The sequence below is a fragment of the Platichthys flesus genome, chromosome 7 (assembly GCF_949316205.1).
Source record: "Platichthys flesus chromosome 7, fPlaFle2.1, whole genome shotgun sequence".
Classification (NCBI taxonomy): domain Eukaryota; kingdom Metazoa; phylum Chordata; class Actinopteri; order Pleuronectiformes; family Pleuronectidae; genus Platichthys; species Platichthys flesus.
In genome coordinates, this window is record NC_084951.1 from 14576254 (window position 1) to 14595675 (window position 19422).

General features: G+C 42.5%; 2 protein-coding genes across 2 annotated transcripts; both read left to right on the top strand.

The window, feature by feature from the left end:
• The first annotated feature begins 855 nt into the window (after window positions 1-855).
• alx3 (ALX homeobox 3) lies at window positions 856-5994 on the top strand. The gene is made up of 4 exons (XM_062392850.1): window positions 856-1318; window positions 4896-5170; window positions 5305-5430; window positions 5626-5994. The coding sequence occupies exons 1-4, from the start codon at window positions 856-858 to the stop codon at window positions 5992-5994; spliced, it is 1233 nt and encodes a 410-aa protein (XP_062248834.1).
• Window positions 5995-11041: 5047 nt separating this feature from the next.
• On the top strand, window positions 11042-19402 carry rbm15 (RNA binding motif protein 15). Its single transcript, XM_062391532.1, has one exon. The coding sequence runs from the start codon at window positions 11169-11171 to the stop codon at window positions 13716-13718; it is 2550 nt and encodes an 849-aa protein (XP_062247516.1). The 5' UTR covers window positions 11042-11168; the 3' UTR covers window positions 13719-19402.
• The last annotated feature ends 20 nt before the right edge of the window (window positions 19403-19422 follow it).

Genomic DNA, 19422 nt, shown 5'->3' on the forward strand with positions numbered 1-19422 from the left:
TATAGATTCATTTTCATATATTGTTTTTATGTTTTCGTTAATTAGTTGTTAATATCTGATGAGGGTGTTTGCGTATCAATTTGTCTAAACCCTTATCCAGATGTGTTGGACTTGTCAGGAAACGGTTTTCACCCGCTTTCTAATTAAATTACTCTGCTATATGTTTTTAATGAGACATTTTTAAAGAGCAATTTGTGTCGAACAACAGTGAACTGGTTGTTTTATAATGTAACATCTGGGCAAATAAAATCTTCCTTTTTCGGGTTTTAGCGGTAAACGACCACTTAGTAAGCACGTATTTATCCGCAGTAGAAGAATGCATCGGTGATATAAGTCCAGCACTTAATTTCTGAATAAAAAGGAAGAAAGTATCAGTTCATATCGTATTAAAAGCGCATCAAAGGAAATATTGTGTTTAATGAAATAAACTAAATTCAGTGAATATTTACATAAAAAAAAGCAAGATTAAACAAATAACAAACTGTATCACCAGTGGCCTTCAGGAGAAATGTTTTTAGTCGGACATTTTATTGCGTATCTGTGTGTGTGAGAGTGTGTGTGTGTGTGTGCTTCTCCTGTCCTGCTTGATTTGCTGATTAGACCCATAACAATATATGAAATAGGAATTAAATGGTTAATTGGAGGAACAGAAACCACACGTGATTGAATTTTTGGCGGATTATATCAGACTGCTGGATGCTGCAAACGGACACACACACTCACACACGCACACACGCACACACACACACACACACACACACACACACACACACACACACACACACACACACACACACACGCAGCCCCGGTTTCACGGGTCTTTGTTTCTGATCTGTTAAATCCCACCCACTTGACATGAACACAGACGAAGAAAAAAAAAAAAAAAAAACTCTTTCACTCCGGCGCCCACACTATCAGCTCCCAGTCTCTGTTGTCTATCCTGCCTGCTGGAGCTGGAAGATGGACACGGAGAGTTGTTTGCCTTTCTCTCCGCAGACCAGCAGGAGGACGCCCGACAACTCCCCTGGACTGGAGCACGGCCGCGGCTCCGGCTCCTTCCTCCCCTGCGACGAGCTGCAGAAGCCCCCGCATCTTTCTCCTCACCCCCCGACTCACCGCCTCAGCCTGCGCGGGGACCTGTACGCCGCCGCCATGGGCCGGTTCGGGGATGGCGCGGCGGACTTTACGCACGGCGCTGCGCCCGTGAACCCGCCCGGCTCTCCGTCCAAACACAATAAGTTCATGGACAGTATTAGCCAGGAGCAGAAGGGGACGGGGATCAGCGGCAAGTCGACGTTTTATGAAAACAACTCCGAAGGTAATTTAGAGATCCTTTACATTGTATTTCTTGTATTTGTATTCCTTATAGAAGAATAAGCAAAGAGCAACTGGGCAATACAGAAAATAGTAGCAACAACGAGATCGTTAAAAACTTCGTCCGACACAATAATGAACCTTGGTTTGTTTTTATATTTGCAAGAACTATTTGTCTTTGCTGGTAACAGCGCACAATTTATCGAGAACACACTGAATAAGGTAGCAGGCTATTATTATTATTGATATTATTATTATTATAGAAAAAGTTGGTTAGCTTAAATGTCTTTAGTGCTGCAAACCTTGACATTTTCAAAGTAAAATAGTGTCATACTGCTCAGCAAAAGCGGCCAAATTGAATAATAGTAAGACACCAACTTAAACAAATCCCATGGATCATATTTCAAATTCTTATCAGTTAGAAATTTCTATCTTCTTTTTTTAATTACAGGCTCTCTAACTTATTATTACACTAAAGTGTGACTGGATTTTTACTGGATGCAAAGTTTCTTGTGATTAAAATGTCAACAAGTTTTCTTTAACTTGACAGTCCTTGATGTAAAGGGAGAGGGGTCAAAGGTCAGCCTGGCAGCAAGTTGGGTGTGTCATTAGGCTAGTTAGCTGTCAGCTTCTCTGGCTCAACATTTTGCGTATTCTCGCGTCTCCTTCTCATTCAGTAGTTTGTCATTCACTTCATACGCATTATATTTGCTGTATGATGGAGAACAACAGGAAGTGGATTTGAGTTATAGCTGGCAGGCGTCCGCTAAAACTGTGTCGACGTAACAATGTCCATCTTGGGAAGTAAACGAACTGTTTCGGTTGTGTATAGTAACTGTTGTGTATGTTGGTCTGAGGCCTGAAGAAATTATGAGGTCTCTCACTTTATTTATTGGTGTTGATGATTCGGCAAAGCAAAGCACATGAGCGCTGATAAGCAACGGTTGATTCATGTTCCTGCCAAAGACAGCCGGGAGACTTTCTCACAATTAGTTATGATAACAATGTCAACTGTTCCCTTTCAAAGTGGACTTTTATAATTTTTAATAAGAGAAGCATGTATGGTTTCAGCTTTCCCCTCCCTACTCTATGTGCATGCACACACACATACACACACACACACACTCATTTTAATCTATTTTGTAATATAACTGTATAAACCCAAGTGATAGGGCTTTATATGTGCACGATGAAAGAATGTGTGTGTGTGTGTGTGTGTGTGTGTATCTTGTTTTGAGTTTGGGCTCTTTCACCTTCAAAAGTAAACGCGTCTTCCTGTTTTGTCTACGCTGGGAGGAAAGTTCACTGATGGTGGGACAGGTCAACACATGAAAAACCCTTTGACCATTTTCACACCTTGAAGTTTTGCTTTGGTTTGCGTCTTTTTTTTTCACACACATTCTTGCAAATGTATAACAAAACGACACATTTTTAATTAATGTCTGAAACGTCATGAGGACTTGGCTTATTTTAATAATGCATACATATACCCAGAATAATGCCTCAGTTGTGCTAGTACACATCAGCGGGTTTGGCATTTGAATGTCTATAATTTAATTCACAATATATTTACTAAATTACCACATACTTTTTTTTCCATGTTTTAATGTTTGATGTTCCCAAAAAACTATATATATATATATTTTTTAATGTAGATAGCGTCGCGATATATCCCAGCCAAAATGTAACCAATTCAACAATTTTCCATCGGCATTCATATTTCTGATATAGATTAATGCTTTAAACACAAATACATACAATTTCTCAATAAGAATAAAATAAATATGCCTCATGGTAACAATTTAAAGTGTTTTTTCACCTCAGCAGCGTAAAAAAGGTTAAAAACCCATTAATTGACAGTAAGAGTCGGAGATTGCTTAATTTTTCACTATCTTAGTTCATCTCATTTATTTGAATTTAAAATCAGTGGATGTTCCAAAGACTTTTTGTAAACCACTGGCGGAAGGGGAAGTGGTGTATTGCACAATCTTAAAACGGTAATGTAGAGAGCAAGAGGCCTGCAAGAGAAGCAGCTTAAATGTCTACCACGACTCCACGTAGGCAAAGCAGATGTGGCTGCTTGACAGGGTAAAAGCTACACAAGGTCCTGCGGCTCCAGTTCGCAATTTTGATGGAGAATATTTCCAGCATGAACTGTGGTGTGAGGTTGGATCTAATGGACATGAGGAAATTAATGTTGCAATGAAAAGTGCTCTCTGTTTGGGGCCCATATTGAAGGAGGAGAGTTGCAGAGTGGTGTCTTGGCTGCCCCTGGTGAGTGAGTGCCTGCAGATGGATAGAGAGTGATTTTGTTTGGGAGCTCAGGGTTAAACTTAATGAACATGGACAATAACATCTAAACACAGGAGGGAGCAGCTCTTTCCATGCTCTGTTAACAGGAAGGAAAATAAGACTTTCACATTTCCTTTTACTGCTGAAAGTGAAGGTCAGAACGTTTATCTGACGAATTCAAACCCTTATGCGCTTCATCATATAAATGTGTCATATTTTGTAGATTATGTATCCTAGCTGCCTTACTCTTAATGTGAATGTTTGGACATGAGGATTGCGATAAGTTTCCCATAGATACATTTACATGACTGTATGGAAATGAAATCAAACCTTGTTTTTGTTCTTATTGCCTTGTGGGTTTAGTTCCAGGCAACTCGCTGAGAGTTCAGTGTCTAAGTATGGCTCGTCTGGGCTGATCCAATTAAAACACTGCTTGGCTGAATAAGGGCTGCCTGTGCTGATTGATGTTTGATATGTGTGGATTTTCTCAGGCGTCTCACAGCTTGGCCTCCTTTGGCTAGATTTTTGTTTGGGAATTAAATTAGGAGACATTAAGAAAACACATTAATGGGATTCAGCAATATACCTCAAGAATAGAATCTTCGATGTCACCATGTGTTTTATTTGATTTTTAAACGATGTGCAAAGTTACAATTTATGGGTTGTGACCACTGCATGCATGAACCATATCTAGGAGAAATTGCGCTGTTTCACAATTAGGATGAGAAAAAGGCAAAGAAAGGGGAAGTTGTTGATCATTCAGTTGCAGATCATTTATCTCGAAACACTGCATCATTCCGCATAATGTTGTACGTCTCTTGTCATCGTATTCGTGAAGGTATCTTCTCGATGCTCTATTATCCTCATTCTTGATTTTATTTAAGTTGCCTCTAGGTATGAATATAATTCAGTGTTACCATGCAAAAGGCTGTGGCGCTTCTCGGGGGCCGGTATAGTCTCTGAGACCCTAAAATGATATAAGAAAAAAAGAAAAAACACATAGCTTATTGAACCCTTTTTTCAACCAGTAAAGCCTCATCATCAACAAATATGACATCAATATATTTTTAAACAGAATGCACCAAGTATTTCACAGAGGATCAGATTGTTGTTGATGAATGCAAAATCATATGTAAAATCAGCACCCAAAAAATAAACACAAGTTGCACCTAACAGCACAATAAATTGATGTGGATTAAGTCACATTGAAAAAATGTGTGCATATGAATTCATATTTATTTTGAAACATACCTAACTGTTTACCTTTTTGTGTGTCCGTTAATCCACAGCGAGAGAGAAGGGGACTCCAAAAACCATGGGCTATCCTGGGATCGGCACAGACTGCTGCGGCAAGCTGAAGGAGCCGGGGGTCGGTTTACAGCAGGAGTCCATCGCTGACTCCATTGACTTATCAGGCAAGAACAAGAAGCGACGCAATCGCACCACGTTCAGCACTTTTCAGCTGGAGGAGCTGGAGAAAGTGTTTCAGAAGACACACTACCCGGACGTGTATGCCCGCGAACAGCTGGCCCTGAGGACCGAGCTCACAGAGGCTCGGGTTCAGGTATGTGCCATAAGGCAACTACTCCATACTTTTTTATTCATTTTATACCTACAAGCAGGATGGAGTTTGTGGCCTGAACGAGACGTGTTGTCATCTGAAAATGTCCTGTAATTCAATCTCTTTGTATTTGAAAGGTTTGGTTCCAGAATCGTCGGGCTAAGTGGAGGAAACGGGAACGTTACGGGAAGATTCAAGAAGTCCGCAACCACTTTGCTGCTACATATGATATCTCTCTTCTCCCTCGCCATGACACATACCAGGTAGAGCTCACATTACATGCATGTTGTAATGGTGGAAGCACATTACTGATCCTGAGCAGTATAAAATTGAGTAGTCTCAATCTGACTTCTCCTGATATTATACCTTGATAAGTTGTCATAGCAAAGTTTGAAGCATTGACACAAATATTCAATCAAATTAAAAATCGTTTTTTTCCCCAATCTCTTCCCGTCCAGATGCAGGGCAACCTGTGGCCAGGGCCAGCTTCAGGAGGAGGCGGTGGTTCCGGTGCTGGTTGTGTCCTCGGACCTGACTCTATCCCCTCGTCCTGCATGAGTCCATACCCTCATCCCCACGGCAACCTGCAGGGCTTCATGGGTATGCCCACATCCCCCAGCCACCCACACCACCCCCACCACCACCACCACCACCACCACCCGTCTCACCATCCAGGCATCAATGGCCTCTACTCGCTCCATGGATTTCCCGGAGGCCTGGGGTCCCCCTCCGTCGAAGGGCCTGAGACCGAATACAAGCCGACGGGCCTGGTGGCACTGCGGATGAAAGCCAAAGAGCCGGGTAGCATCCTCTCCTGGCCAACATGACCACAACTGTTGCCAGCCCCCCATTATGCACTGACTGAGCCAAAGCATATTACATTCCTGACCCATGCACAGTCCCAGATGTACACACCCACTTCACCATATGACTTAAATATCTCCCCGTAACATGTATGTAAGCCAACGTGGAGACCTTTCCCAATTCTGAATCTCTTGACAGAGGAATTTCATGAACACTGAGAGCATCTTGAGCCTCCTGCACGAAACTCAACTTATTAATATGAACTTGTTTCCAGGTTTAGTTAGAAATAATAATGCTGAGACCAAAGAGGAAAAAGTTATTTAAGCATGTAAAAAAAATGTTATTACCCTATCAATCTTTGTTTTTATGTCTGTTGTACTTCATATTGTGACCAGTAATAAAGTTCTCCATCTATAAATCAACTGTCTTATTCGGTAGGAAAGTATATTTTATTTAATGAAAACAATCACAGTCCAAATTGTTTGGCCTTCACGTGACTCTGTTAGATAACTTAAACCGAGAGAGCTAACCAAAAGTCTGTGTCAGATTTTTTTTAACAGGGAATGTGGTTGTGAGGCAAAAATGCTTTGCAGGCTGTGGTTGCCGTAAACAGGTTTTCTGCTGTGCGGTGAGCCTCTTTGTGTTCAGGACGTGCACAGGGGCGACTGTACATGTGCAGCCTACTTGGCTTCACTTCAAGAGGCCTTCAGGTCTCACCTCATGTATCAGCAGCAAGTGGCAGGTTCATTAATGAAAAGCTAACTGAGCGACCACACTTCAGTATCGATGATGAAGTGGAGAGCCTCCCACAGACGGCCGGCTTCATGTTGGGGCAGGCCCGTCTCATTCACATCTGGTATCTGTGGTAAAACCCGACCAACTGAATAATGAGCTACACATCAATAGAACGAGTTGGGGTTACCATGGCGTATTTTGTTCAGTAATATTAGTTGTCAGGTCATACGCCTCCTTCTTTTATTTGTAAATATTTACGTAATAATGACTTGTTTCTAAAGAAGAAAATTACGTAAATGTGTTTCTGTGGCACAGTCTTTCCCGAATGCATTCCTAATAATTGTTTTGAGGAGATCTCCTTGTCGTGCTTTACCCAAAACAATTTACTTTATTGTCAAGGAAACTCTGAAAAGTATGGTACCATCCCATCTGGTGTAAATTACTAAATACCAACATGTTCGTGGCAGATTTAAAAACATTTCAGTCAGTTTTGAGATTGAAAATCAAACATGAATTGAGAGGGAAAAAAAGTGTCCCAGTGTTGGACAAAGCCCTCCCAAGCTCCACTTACTGCCCGGGAGAGTACACGGCCTACAGGGGAATACACTGGCCCTCCTTCCCCTGTGCTTGCTTCACCATGACAGCCACGCTGGGGCGGATTAGCTGCCATTCCCGTACTCTGTGTCAGGATTTTGTGGGAGCCACTGACATGTGGTTCCAATAGAAGAATGCACAAACCCATCAGAAACACTTTCCACACCCACAGCTTCGAATTCCAGCCAGACCCTGGGAGACAGCGGCCCTCGCTGCCTTTACATAGTCCCCCTGATTAAATCCCAGATTAAGTGGAGGAGATAAGAAGACCTGTCAGTAGGGATAAGGGATTGAGGAGATGGCCATCTTTAGGTAAGCTAAAGAAATAGCAGATGGTGGATCAGTGCTGTGTTATATATTTATGTTTTAGAGAAGGAGAAGGTTAATCAAATTGATCTGTCCATAAACACGAGGAAACGGCATCTTAGGAAATTTTATACATTAACTTGTGAACACTTTCAGGACGGTTGTAATAGAGTAGCTCACAATACAATAATTGCAGTTTGGATTATTTAACTGAAAAAAGACTTAAAGGGATAGCTCACGGAAAAATGAAAATCCGCTCGTTATCTTCTCACCATTATGTTGTTGGAGGGATGGGTGAAGTGTTTGAGTCCATAAAAGCCTTTTGAAGTTTCAGTGGAAAACAGCATCGCAGCCAAATCCAATACAATTGAAGTAACTGGTGATTTTTTAAATTAAAAAAAAAACTGAAAGAAAGCATAAAATGCCTTCATACTGCTCCTGTGGCGTCATCCAAGCAGCAACATTCAAATTTGACACTAACATTTTCATTTACTCTGTGTTTTTAGCCTAAATGTCCCCTGTTATGTTCCTGCCCGGAGTCACGTTCACTTTTGCGCACACACACCGCACAAGCTCTCGACGAAATCAGTGAGAACTCATGATAGCTGCAGTTAATGCAGAGGTTTGGCGTTGGTTTTCTTAATCTGCACTGACTCAAGAACCGAATGTTATCTGTTAGAAATAACAATAACAATAATAAATCAGCCATAACATTTCAACAGGTAACTAATGCTGCTGCTGTGTATATCTGTGGCTTGTTGGAAAGAATTCATTTTGAACCATCAGTAAATGTAACCTGTGTGAATTTAGATTATTTTAAAGTTAATTTTGACCTGCAGGTCTAAAGTTGCATTGAAATAGGTGGGATTATTCTTGCAGCTGCATATGAATAACACAAAGGTTGCTGAAATTTAACTAAATGCAATTGCAATCCAATCAAAAAGGATTTGAAGCAATGCTCTCTGCCCCTTGTCATGTCCAGTGGAGAAAACTTTATTTAACTTAAAAGTACCTAATCTTATACTAGAGTTAAATTGGTGTTAAAGTTTGTTCGGACATTCATTTTGTGACCCAAGTGTCAATTGCCGTATGTGTTTTTGTCAGAAAAAGAATGCTTCATCCTCAACATTCAAACAGGTAACTAGTGTGGTAACTGATCAGGGTGTATCTGTGATCTGGACTTCATTCTGAACCGTCAGTACTGTGATTTACAACTTTTGTAGTTTTAATTATTCCTTTTATGCCTTAGTGGCCAGACAAAGTATATAAAAAAATCACCTCAGCCACAGCATTAAAACCAGATACCAGTTTTAATACTGTGGCTGAATTGGAGTAAATGAAAAAGTTGACTGTACGATGCCGGAGGCAGTCACTAACAAAGCATCACTGAATGTGTCGGGGTCAGAAGGTTAAGACTGTCACTAGAGTCTGGAAGTTACTGTAGTCGCCGCCTCATTAATGGACTAAATAAAATATGATCTACTGCTCATTAAAAGCTATAAAGGTGTCAACTGAATGGTCACTGCTATGGAGCTTTGAACTCAGCAAGATTTACTGTAGACTCATATTGCAATTATTGTGACCTGGCAGTTCCTTGCATTTGAAGTGGCCAAACAGCATTACAAGACTGTCAGCTGCAGCAGCTGCACTCGGCAGTCCATCATCTAAGAAAAAGTGATAATTTGCAGACAGTCCAAGTGTGTACAAAATATTGTTAAGGAATATCCAGATATGTCTTTAGAGGTTAATTTTTTTTAGACCATTTAAGCTGCAATATTATACCTCGCTTAACTATTTGTATTTTTGATATAATCTCGGCTCAGAAGGATTCCATCTTCTCCACTCACTTAGAGAAGGTCATTGCATTCTCCTCATTATTAGCTAGGTGTTCGATCTTGCTTAAATGGAAAGAACATAAGCTGGGGGAAAAAAGTCTGCTGCACCCTCAACATTATAGAGAATTAAAAGAATATCTTAAATACACTGCAATGCACCAGGGTTTCCATTTATTTCTGTGTCTTTTGTGCTTTCCTTGTATATGTATATGGTTAAGTTACTTTTTTGAGGAATCAATTGAAAGCTGGGCCTTGACCTGGAAAACAGGAGGAAATTACTCCAGCAAAGACCAAACAACCTATCAGGTACTATATCAGTTAATCGATATCAGGTAATTTTGTTTTCCCAATCCGAAAAAGTCTGTCACGGCAATACGAAATATAGTTGTTGAAAACATGTCCAATTAGCCTTCATTGCTTGTCTAAGCTGAATAAGTTTTCTATTAAAGGACTGTGTATTACCTGTTTTAAACTTCACAACACAGACAGTCATGATGAAAGTTTGGCTAAGGACACAGATTACAGCAGGCTCATTAGCAGCTTGCTTCGTCCAGATGTCTAAAGAGAGAAATTCCTTGTAACCATCTGAAGGCATTCTCAAGGATTAGTTAGAGCTTTATAAGCTACTGTACCTAAACCACTGTTCAGACACTGCCATCTTGTGGTATAAGATAACTTTGTGTTACTGAGATAAAAATGTTTCTTTGTGCCTCCCCATCATTAGTTTTTTTGGTGACTTTAAGATTAGGGTTAACCAAATACACGTACAGAAAGGGAAAGGGATGACAAAGAGACAAGATGGGAGGATTTGTAGATAGAGAGGAAAGTGATGGAGTGAGAGGCAGCCACTTTAGAGTCTGCAGGGACGAAAGTGACCACAGAACGTCATGTTTGCTATGGTTACCAAATCCAACAGATCCAGCCCATCTTCAGAAAAACAATATCAGGTCTTCATCCAGTTCTCAAATTGAGTTTGGCCCTGTCCTTACAGAGGCCCCTGGGTCCACATGTGCTCATAACAACAACTTAAATCCTGCAACATTAAAATTTAAACCAGCCATGATTAAGAACAGGCACATGTAGACATAAAAAGTAGTTGAGCCCCGACATTTTCTGTCCATTTATATGATTGTATTGACTGGATGTTTCAGTAATTTTCTGTTAATTTACAGTATTTTTTACCTTCATTAAGTCAATATCTTTCAATAATTTGATTCTTCGAGATACTTTTAGTTATTCCCTGATATATTTCTCGTAATTTTTCAGTGCTTTGACTCTGACAATCTTTGAGGGAATTTCACTGATTCAAATATTTGATCTTTTCCAGTATTAAATGATTTGTGAATAACACTAAACAAACTTCCAGGCACAGAGTAAAAGACGAACAAAATAGGTAGAAGATTAAAGCCAAAACTACGTTTTTGGATAATACTTGGTCCTCCTCGTCACCTTGGTGATAAAATGGGAAAAGTAAACATTTATTTGAAGGTTCCATCCCCATCGGATGATTGACAGGCGCTTTACAAGTTGTCCACCCACTTTTTAGCCAATCAGGGGGAAGAGGAGGGTCTTGACGCTAATCTTTACAAAATGGCGGCTGTTGTTGTTTTGCCGCAGGGTCAGTGAATAAATCCGCTTTTCTTTTCTTTAATTTTCTGCACTAAATTGCAGAAAGAGCTCTAAAGAAAAAAACAGGCGCCCGAGGGAACGGCTCCGCGACGACTGAAATGAAAGGCAAAGAGCGGTCGCCGATTAAAAAGCGCTCGCGGGCCTTGGACGATATTCGAGACAGGGGAGGATGCCACCCGACCAGCAAGAAAATGGGGGCTCTCTCCGTTTCCAGTGGGAGTAATAATGGGAACAGCTCGACCAAAGGCGACGGCGGCTCCACGCGAAGGAGCCTCCTCGGCGAGAAGAGGGACCGGGACTTCGACAGCCACAGCCGGACTGGGAATAATCACAGTTGTCAGTCTGCGGCCACCAGCTCCGTGGGTAAAAACCACAGCCTGAGCCTGACGCTGGATTTAGCCTCGGCGAGGACCACGTCGCGGGGGGAGCAGCGGGTCCAGCCGCCGAGCACCGAGAGTGAGTACAAGACGCTGAAAATAAGCGACCTCGGCACCCAGCTGAGCGACGAGGACATAGAGGACGGACTCTTTCACGAGTTTAAGAAATTCGGGGACGTGAGCGTCAAGATCAGCCGCAGCAACGACGAGCGGATCGCGTTCGTGAATTTCCGGAAGCCGGAGGACGCCCGGGCCGCGAAGCACGCCAGGGGCCGGCTGGTGCTGTACGACCGGCCGCTGAAGATCGAGGCGGTGTACATCAACAGGAGGAGAAGCCGTTCCCCCGTGGAGAGAGACTTGTACGGTGCCACGCAGAGCCACAGACACTTGCAGAGACCCCTCTCGCCCACGGGGCTCGGCTACAGGGACTACCGGCTGCAGCAGCTGGCCCTAGGACGGCTCCCCCCGCCTCCACCGCCCCCTTTGCCCAGAGATCTGGAGCGCGACAGGGAGTTCGCCCTGTTTGAAGCCAGGGCGCGTCCAGCTTTCATTGCGGAGCGAGCAGCTTTTCGTGAGGAGGATTTTATCTCCCCCGAGGACGACCAAAGAGCCAACAGGACGTTGTTTTTAGGCAACCTGGACATAACGGTGACAGAGGCCGACCTGAGGAGAGCCTTTGACAGGTTCGGGGTGATCACAGAGGTGGACATTAAGAGACCCACACGGGGACAAACCAGCACGTATGGATTTCTGAAATTTGAGAACCTTGACATGGCTCACCGTGCTAAGCTCAGTATGTCTGGGAAAATTGTTGGCCGCAACCCCATAAAAATAGGCTATGGGAAAGCAACTCCCACCACCCGCCTGTGGGTGGGTGGGCTTGGACCCTGGGTTCCCCTAGCTGCTCTTGCAAGGGAGTTTGATCGCTTTGGCACTATAAGGACCATTGACTACAGGAAGGGGGACACCTGGGCCTACATTCAGTATGAAAGTTTGGACGCTGCACAGGCGGCATGCACACACATGAGGGGCTTCCCATTGGGAGGTCCCGAGAGAAGACTGAGAGTGGACTTTGCTGACACTGAACATCGCTACCAGCAGCAGTTCCTGCAGCCGCTCCCTATACCACCTTTTGACATGGTGGCCGAGTCATTTGTCCACCGTGCCACACCTGAACCACTGAGGGTCAGGGAACGGACTCCACCGCCGCTTCACTTTAGGGAGAGAGAACTATTTCCTGGAGCTGAGTGGCCCAACCCAGCTATGCGTGAACGAGTACGCGCCTCACCCTTCGAGCCTCTGGATCACTTGGAGCGTGAGCGGCGGGCACGGGAGCCCTGGTCTCTGGAACGAGAGCTGCAGGGACGGGAACCTGTTCGCAAACGGCGTCTAATGGAGGATGGCCGTCACATAGACCACTCCCCTGACATCACTGATAGGACAGTAAGGCGAAGGCGTGCTTCTCCAGATGGCAGTCCTGGAGGTAGCAGCAGAGATGGAGGCCGCTTCAGTGACTCAGAGCGCCCTGTGCGGGGTGAAAGACCCTCCCCAATACGAGAACGCCACACCAGCCTGGAGAGAGGTGGTGCTGAACGGAGACTAAAAAACCAGAGTCTCTCAGACAAGGCACCTTTAAGCAGCAGTGTTTCAGCAGTTGGAGAGCGAAAGCGCAAAGCAGGTGAAGGTGGTAAAGGACCAGCCAAGAGAGAACGATCTGAGACCAGTTCCAAGGGCCAGCTGTCCAAGTCGGACGGCACCAGACTCAGTTTGGCCTGGCAAGGCATGCTGCTGCTGAAGAACAGCAACTTTCCAGCCAACATGCACCTGCTGGAGGGCGACCACAATGTAGCCAGTGACCTGCTCGCTGACGGCACAGTGGGGCGGCAGGTGAGCGAGCTAAAGATCACCCAGCGTCTCCGCCTGGACCAGCCCAAGCTCGACGAGGTGTCCCGACGCATCAAGGTGGCCGGCCCCGATGGCTACGCCATTCTGCTGGCAGTTCCCGGCACCACAGAGGATCCATCTTCGTCCGACCCCGCGGTCTCAACCCAGCGGCCGCTTCGGAACCTGGTATCCTACCTCAACCAAAAACAAGCAGCAGGAGTCATCAGCCTGCCCGTGGGAGGGAGCAGAGATAAAGACAACACAGGGGTCCTTCATGCTTTCCCTCCCTGTGAATTCTCTCAGCAGTTCCTGGATTCCTCTGCTAAAGCTCTGGCTAAAAGTGAAGAGGACTATCTGGTCATGATTGTTGTGCGTGGAGCATCTTAAAAATCCGAACACACTAAGTTCAAGTCATGTAAAAAAAAAAAAAAGATCTGCTGTATTTCAGTAACTATTGCATGCTGTGTGTTCTGCATTATGGGGTGCACTAGTATGGTTCTTGAGTGTTTGTATGTAGCCATGTAATCCACTTAAAAGGACAAACTGTGCCCTTCAAAACTAAGAAGTTGTTTTTGAAATTATTTTTAAAAGGGTGTATGAAAGAATTGCTCACTAATTCAGAAACCATTCAGTCAGAATACTGTAAAACACAAGGAGCATTTGACCAGTCAATTTCGATGTAATTTAACAAGACTCAGATTATAAAGAAAACTTGGTTGATTTGCAAGTTTAATATCTCAGCTTTCCAGATATATCCTGAGAAAATGTTCGATCAATAAGAAATAGAAGGAGTGGACACAATAACACCTCTACGACAGTTAAACCACAAATGATGAATTGAGTTGAATCCAGTGTTAAAAAAAGCTACCAATGACAAGCTTAACAAAGTACTTGGACTACTATAAGCATATAGGTGTTGCTCTGTATACCTCCTAAACAGGTACTTACACAAGGGGTAATTGGAAGATATTATTTCAAAGCTATTTCTACTACATTAATGTTTTGATTGATGGATACAAAGGTGAGCATGACAATTTTGAAATCAGGGTTTTCATTGAAGGTTTAATTAATTATTTTGTACTGAAGCTACGAAGAAACGATCCTGTTAACATTTTGTTGGTTAAAACATGTTGCACAGCTCTTCTTCAGTGCACCACGCTCCACAGACTTAAGGTTTCTGGCTGTCATGTCTTCATCAGATAACCATTGTGATGAAGGCATGACAGCTTGAAAATATGGTAAAAGGACAGTGGTGTGCAGAAGAAGTGTAGTGCTTTTTGTTTCAAATTCCAATGGGCCTGAATTGAAGCTCACTCGGTCCCTGTGTTTTCAAAGAAAAGAAAAATATTCTGAAGCACACCAGATGCATTTCAGTTACCTACATTGTTATGTGTTTGAAAAAAAAAATTGTCAAAGTTCATTGTTTTGGATCCGAGTGTATTTTATTGTGTTCCTCAATACTGGAACATCAAATTGCAAGATAGACAATGAAGTCGGTGTGTGTCCCGTCCACGGGTAAAACCAAATCATCTTGTCAACTCTGTGGAATGCTGAATACTAACAGATGTGAGTTTGGACCAGGGAACAGCCTGTAATTCAATACGCATAGCATAGTAAAGCAAATACTAACATTTTTCTCATTTTCTACTTAATATTTTATTTTATGCATCCCTACCTTAGGAATGGTTGTGTAATGTTATCTATGGATAAAAACTACAGTAGTACTGGATAAAAAGCTTAGAGAAGTTTGTGTTGATATTTGACAGTCTGTTTCACTTTTTGCTCTGAAACCAGTAAGTTCTCCAAGAATAATAATAATCAATATAATGAAATTGTTGGTTACAAGTAACAAATACCTGCCATTTTGTCAGTAAGATGGTTTGTGTCATTTTAAAGTTTTTGCAGTAACATGACAGTTAACATTGGAATTTGAATTTTAGAGGTCTAAATTTATATATTTTACTCATGACTGCTAACATGTTCCAAAGGCATGCTTCTCGTATTTTCTTTTGCCATTGTATGTTTAGCCTGCAATAGTAATCCACTCTGATTTATAATTTGCTGAGTTTGGTTTAACATGTATTGAAAACATTGATGTGTGGGAAAGTTGTTGTGTGTCAACGTCACACCCACTGCGACGCTGGACTCCAGAGGAGACGAGTGCAGCGCTGAAAGCCTCTGCAGAGAAGGCCACATTGTGTTTGTGAGTCCTCGCTGATGAGGCAGCTTTTAAGTTGTGTAGCCCATCTGCCCCTGTGATGACTTCTGTTAAAAATGGAAAAATTGAGCAGTGTACACTTTGATGTCATGGGAAAGGAAAATCCATAGAGCCCACGCGAAGCTGTTCACATACCTGAAAAGTGCGGTTGGGCACTCAATGTGACCGATTATCAATAAATTGTTCATTTGAAGGGAAACATGTTTCTTCGATGGAAGTCAATTGAAGAAACACACCATGCCTTATTGTGTTTCGAAGGAGTTGTCACTTGCAATTGTGTTTCTGCACACGCGAAGGGAGACAATTTGCAATTTGTTTAGCAACACCGACGAGAGACCCCTGTTTCGTGTGAGGATCGCTGTTTGCTTACATGCCTGTTCTGAGCTGCTAAGGTGCCTGACATAAATTACACCCCCACGACCCCGAATTATACCCTCAACTGTTCCGTTGGCACGTCAACACCTGATCAGGATGGAGGAGCCTCCGCCTCCCTTGTTTACAGCCAGAGTCCAGTTTGCAGCGTGATGCAGAAGCAGACAGCGGTGCAGTTTCGGGAGGCGAGGGCCGGAGTGAACAGCAGCACGTGCCAGTATCCTGTTCTCCCTGCTCTTAACTCTAAAGGTTCCATCTGCATTGCTCCTGGTACTGCATAGGAGCCGAGGAAGAAATCTCATCACCTGCCGTCACACGCTCCTTTTGGGAGACTGTGGGTGACACTGCTCTGAAATGTGCATAGCGTCTCCAGTTCAAGCTGTGTCACCGCAGAGGCCGAGCGGAACCAAACCGCTGGGCTGATCTGTCTTTCGTAACGTTTTTCTTTTCCCAGTTATGATTTGATTTGACTTATTGTTTGGCTCAGGGAAGAGGATGGGCCAAACCTCAGCTAGGAATATTGTTTGACCCCATCTTCACGTGTTCTCCTCTGATTGAACGCTCTCCGAGGAGATGAGTAAACAAGTGTCTGCTGCGTTGAAGCTGCACTGTTGTCACCCGAGGTCCGCTGCAGCCTGGAAACAAAACAAGCACAGGCCAGGTTGTTTACCTTTTTTTGACACCGCTGGAAGGAAGCCACTCTGCGGACCTCACCCATCCCCAAATTCATCTAGGAGACCCTTTTTTATTTTACCCCTTTGTTAGTGTAAAGCCACTTTTATAGAGGAAAGAAAGTTCTCAATTACCTCCCTGCAATCCATTTTGAGTCATGAATGAAAACAATTGAGGTGTTCTGTGCCAAGAAGGACCCCTCTCTTCACCAGAGAAACATTGCCATCTTGAGGACCACGGAGCACCTGCTTCCCTCTCTCACAGTCATCCCCCTGATACATCTCACTCGTCCACACCTGACACCCAGGACAGAGCTGGTATCACTGTACGACTGCAGTGTAGAACGGGCACCATGGTGAGTAAGAGAACAAGTGCTGCTCGCCAGGTCTGTGTCGGTGGCGTAGGCAGCAGTGGTAAGTACAATGTGTGAACACATGTTTTACAACGACAAATGCGAAATGGCACTGGTTTCAATTCAAAGTCATTACCGAGGTTATTTGCCTCTGATGGCCGCTGGCATATGTCCCGGACCAGAGATAATAGGATCATTTACTGCCCACAGTAACATGCATAGTGCTGTTTTGATTACTGAAAGAATGATAGATGTACCAGGACAATCAACGCCTTAATAATACCCTCTTGCAGATTTGTTTATTATCAAATTGCTGGTTTAGAAAAAGGCTGAAGTACTTTAGAGGGAAAGAAAGAGTTTGAGTCGATGAGTTTTTTAATTTAGAAAACTGCAGTTGTATGTTTTCAATTAGATCCATGTAAGAAAATGATGCACATTTGGTTGCAGCCTAATTAGACATGTAAATGTAGACCTCACCTTTCAATTTGTTGAAGATTTATTGAGTCACTGATGGAGACAAAAAACAGCCAGTAACTAGAGGCAAGGTTATCGTGATGTGGTGTGAGGACATTTGGTTTTATACTCAGTTGAAAAGACTTGATTGTTTTTCATAAAAGAGCAAAGAATCCACATCAAGCTATTGTCTCCTCTTTTCAAACTCACAATTATCATCATCGTTAAGCAACTCCTGGTCCTGCTCAAATTTACTGATGATGCTGAAGTGTTGTTATCATATAGCAGTTAGAGAAGTATAATTTAAAGATTCAGTGTGCGGAATTTAGCGATATTTGTAATGAAGTTGCATGTGGTAGCTTGCGGTTCTCATAAAAACTCAAAAGGTGTTTAGTTTGTCCAGTCTGGTCTACTGTAAAAAACATGGCAGCCTCGATAAAGCGGACCCGCTCCCGATGTTAAAATAAAGTAATTCAATATAAAAGGTCCATTTTAGGGTAAAAGACACAATCCACAAAATTTAGGTTAAAAACACACAAGTGAAAACATCACTAGGAATATTTTATAATCAATTTCTGTCAATGAATCCCTTTCACCTAAATCTGACACACTGGACCTTTTAGTTCTAATAACAGAAGAAAATGGCTTCTGGTAAAGTATAATGTTTTGCATTAGGAGTCTGCAGTCCACAGATTTTAACCTCCACTTAATGAAATGGGTAACGTTCACATGCGATCCGCAGACCCCAGGAGAAAGCATAAAATACGACCAGCTACCATTCAAAATAAACCCTGTAGAAATGACCATTATCAATATCTGATCACTACTGACTGCCACCATGTCACAGATAATCAGTGATATATAACTACATATATATTTTTACTCAATTATGGTCTTTAGGTCTCAATTAGGTCTGACTCAATCCAATGCTAGTGGAGCAGTGTTACGATGCTTGTTGAGGTGGCAAATACAGAGATACAGACAAATTAAGCATCTATCATTTCACAGGTTAGTCTCTGGTTAGTTGTCTTTATACACAGGGTTCAAGAGAAAGGAGCAATATGGTTAAAAGGAAATTTTAAATCAATAAATATTGACAGATTACAAATCTGTCAATTCTATTCTGGTAGTGCTCAGTGTCTTTACTTTTTTCAAATGAAGACTTTCACCTATTAATCTCTCCAAAAATGTCTTATTATTAATTTGTGCCAGGGTCAGAAAGACAGTAGGATTTTGGTTGTTAGCATTGTACATCTTTCTCAGTTCAGAACATCTCATGTTATTTCCACAGCCAAGGAGATTAACATTGTGAGGCAGGGCATTGGTCTTCAAACTGTTCACTGACTTCCCATGGACTAATTCATGGATCAGGCCCATTTAGGGAACTGATATCTATGAGTGTTTGACATTTGAGGCAGCTTGACTGAATTCAAAGGAAATGAAGGCCTTGGCGGAGGCTTATGCTCATACCGAGTGCCATTCTAGTATTGACTCACGACTAGTGGGAAAAATAAAGCTTCAAAAGTCATAATTAGGCACAATGATGTTCATCATCTGTACTGCAGTTCCCTGTAGTATGAAAAAGTTAGAGGGATGTTGTTACATCCAATCAGAATATACATTTAACTTTGTAATAACAAACATTTTTACTGAGTTTTTTTTTTTAATCAAAACAATCAAACCATTGTTTGTGACACTTTCACACTGTTTACTTCTGTTGACATTATAACCTTTTTGCATGTCGCCCATACAGATCTCCACTAGATGGCCGCTGCATCTGATAAACACACCTTCAGGTCTCATCTCCTGTAAGTAACCTTGCTTTAATTAATTAAATTAAATAACAAAGTGTTTCTGACGTTAGAAAGTTGATATTTTCAGAGTATTGATAGTAACAAGCCTTTGCTGGGTCCAAGATAAAAATGAATGCCATAATATTCACAAATAATTTTGTTTATTCACTGTAGTATGTCGTAACAATGTGTCAATAAAATGTGAAATCCATTTCGACTTGTGTGTTTTTT

What these genes read in the sequence shown, in the direction of transcription:
- alx3 (XM_062392850.1), top strand. Translation starts at nt 856, where the DNA reads ATGAACACAGACGAAGAAAAAAAAAAAAAAAAAACTCTTTCACTCCGG. An exon ending in TTATGAAAACAACTCCGAAG is followed by an intron (nt 1,319 to 4,895) that starts GTAATTTAGAGA and finishes GTTAATCCACAG; the next exon opens with CGAGAGAGAAGGGGACTCCA. An exon ending in CTCGCCATGACACATACCAG is followed by an intron (nt 5,431 to 5,625) that starts GTAGAGCTCACA and finishes CTTCCCGTCCAG; the next exon opens with ATGCAGGGCAACCTGTGGCC.
- rbm15 (XM_062391532.1), top strand. Translation starts at nt 11,169, where the DNA reads ATGAAAGGCAAAGAGCGGTCGCCGATTAAAAAGCGCTCGCGGGCCTTG.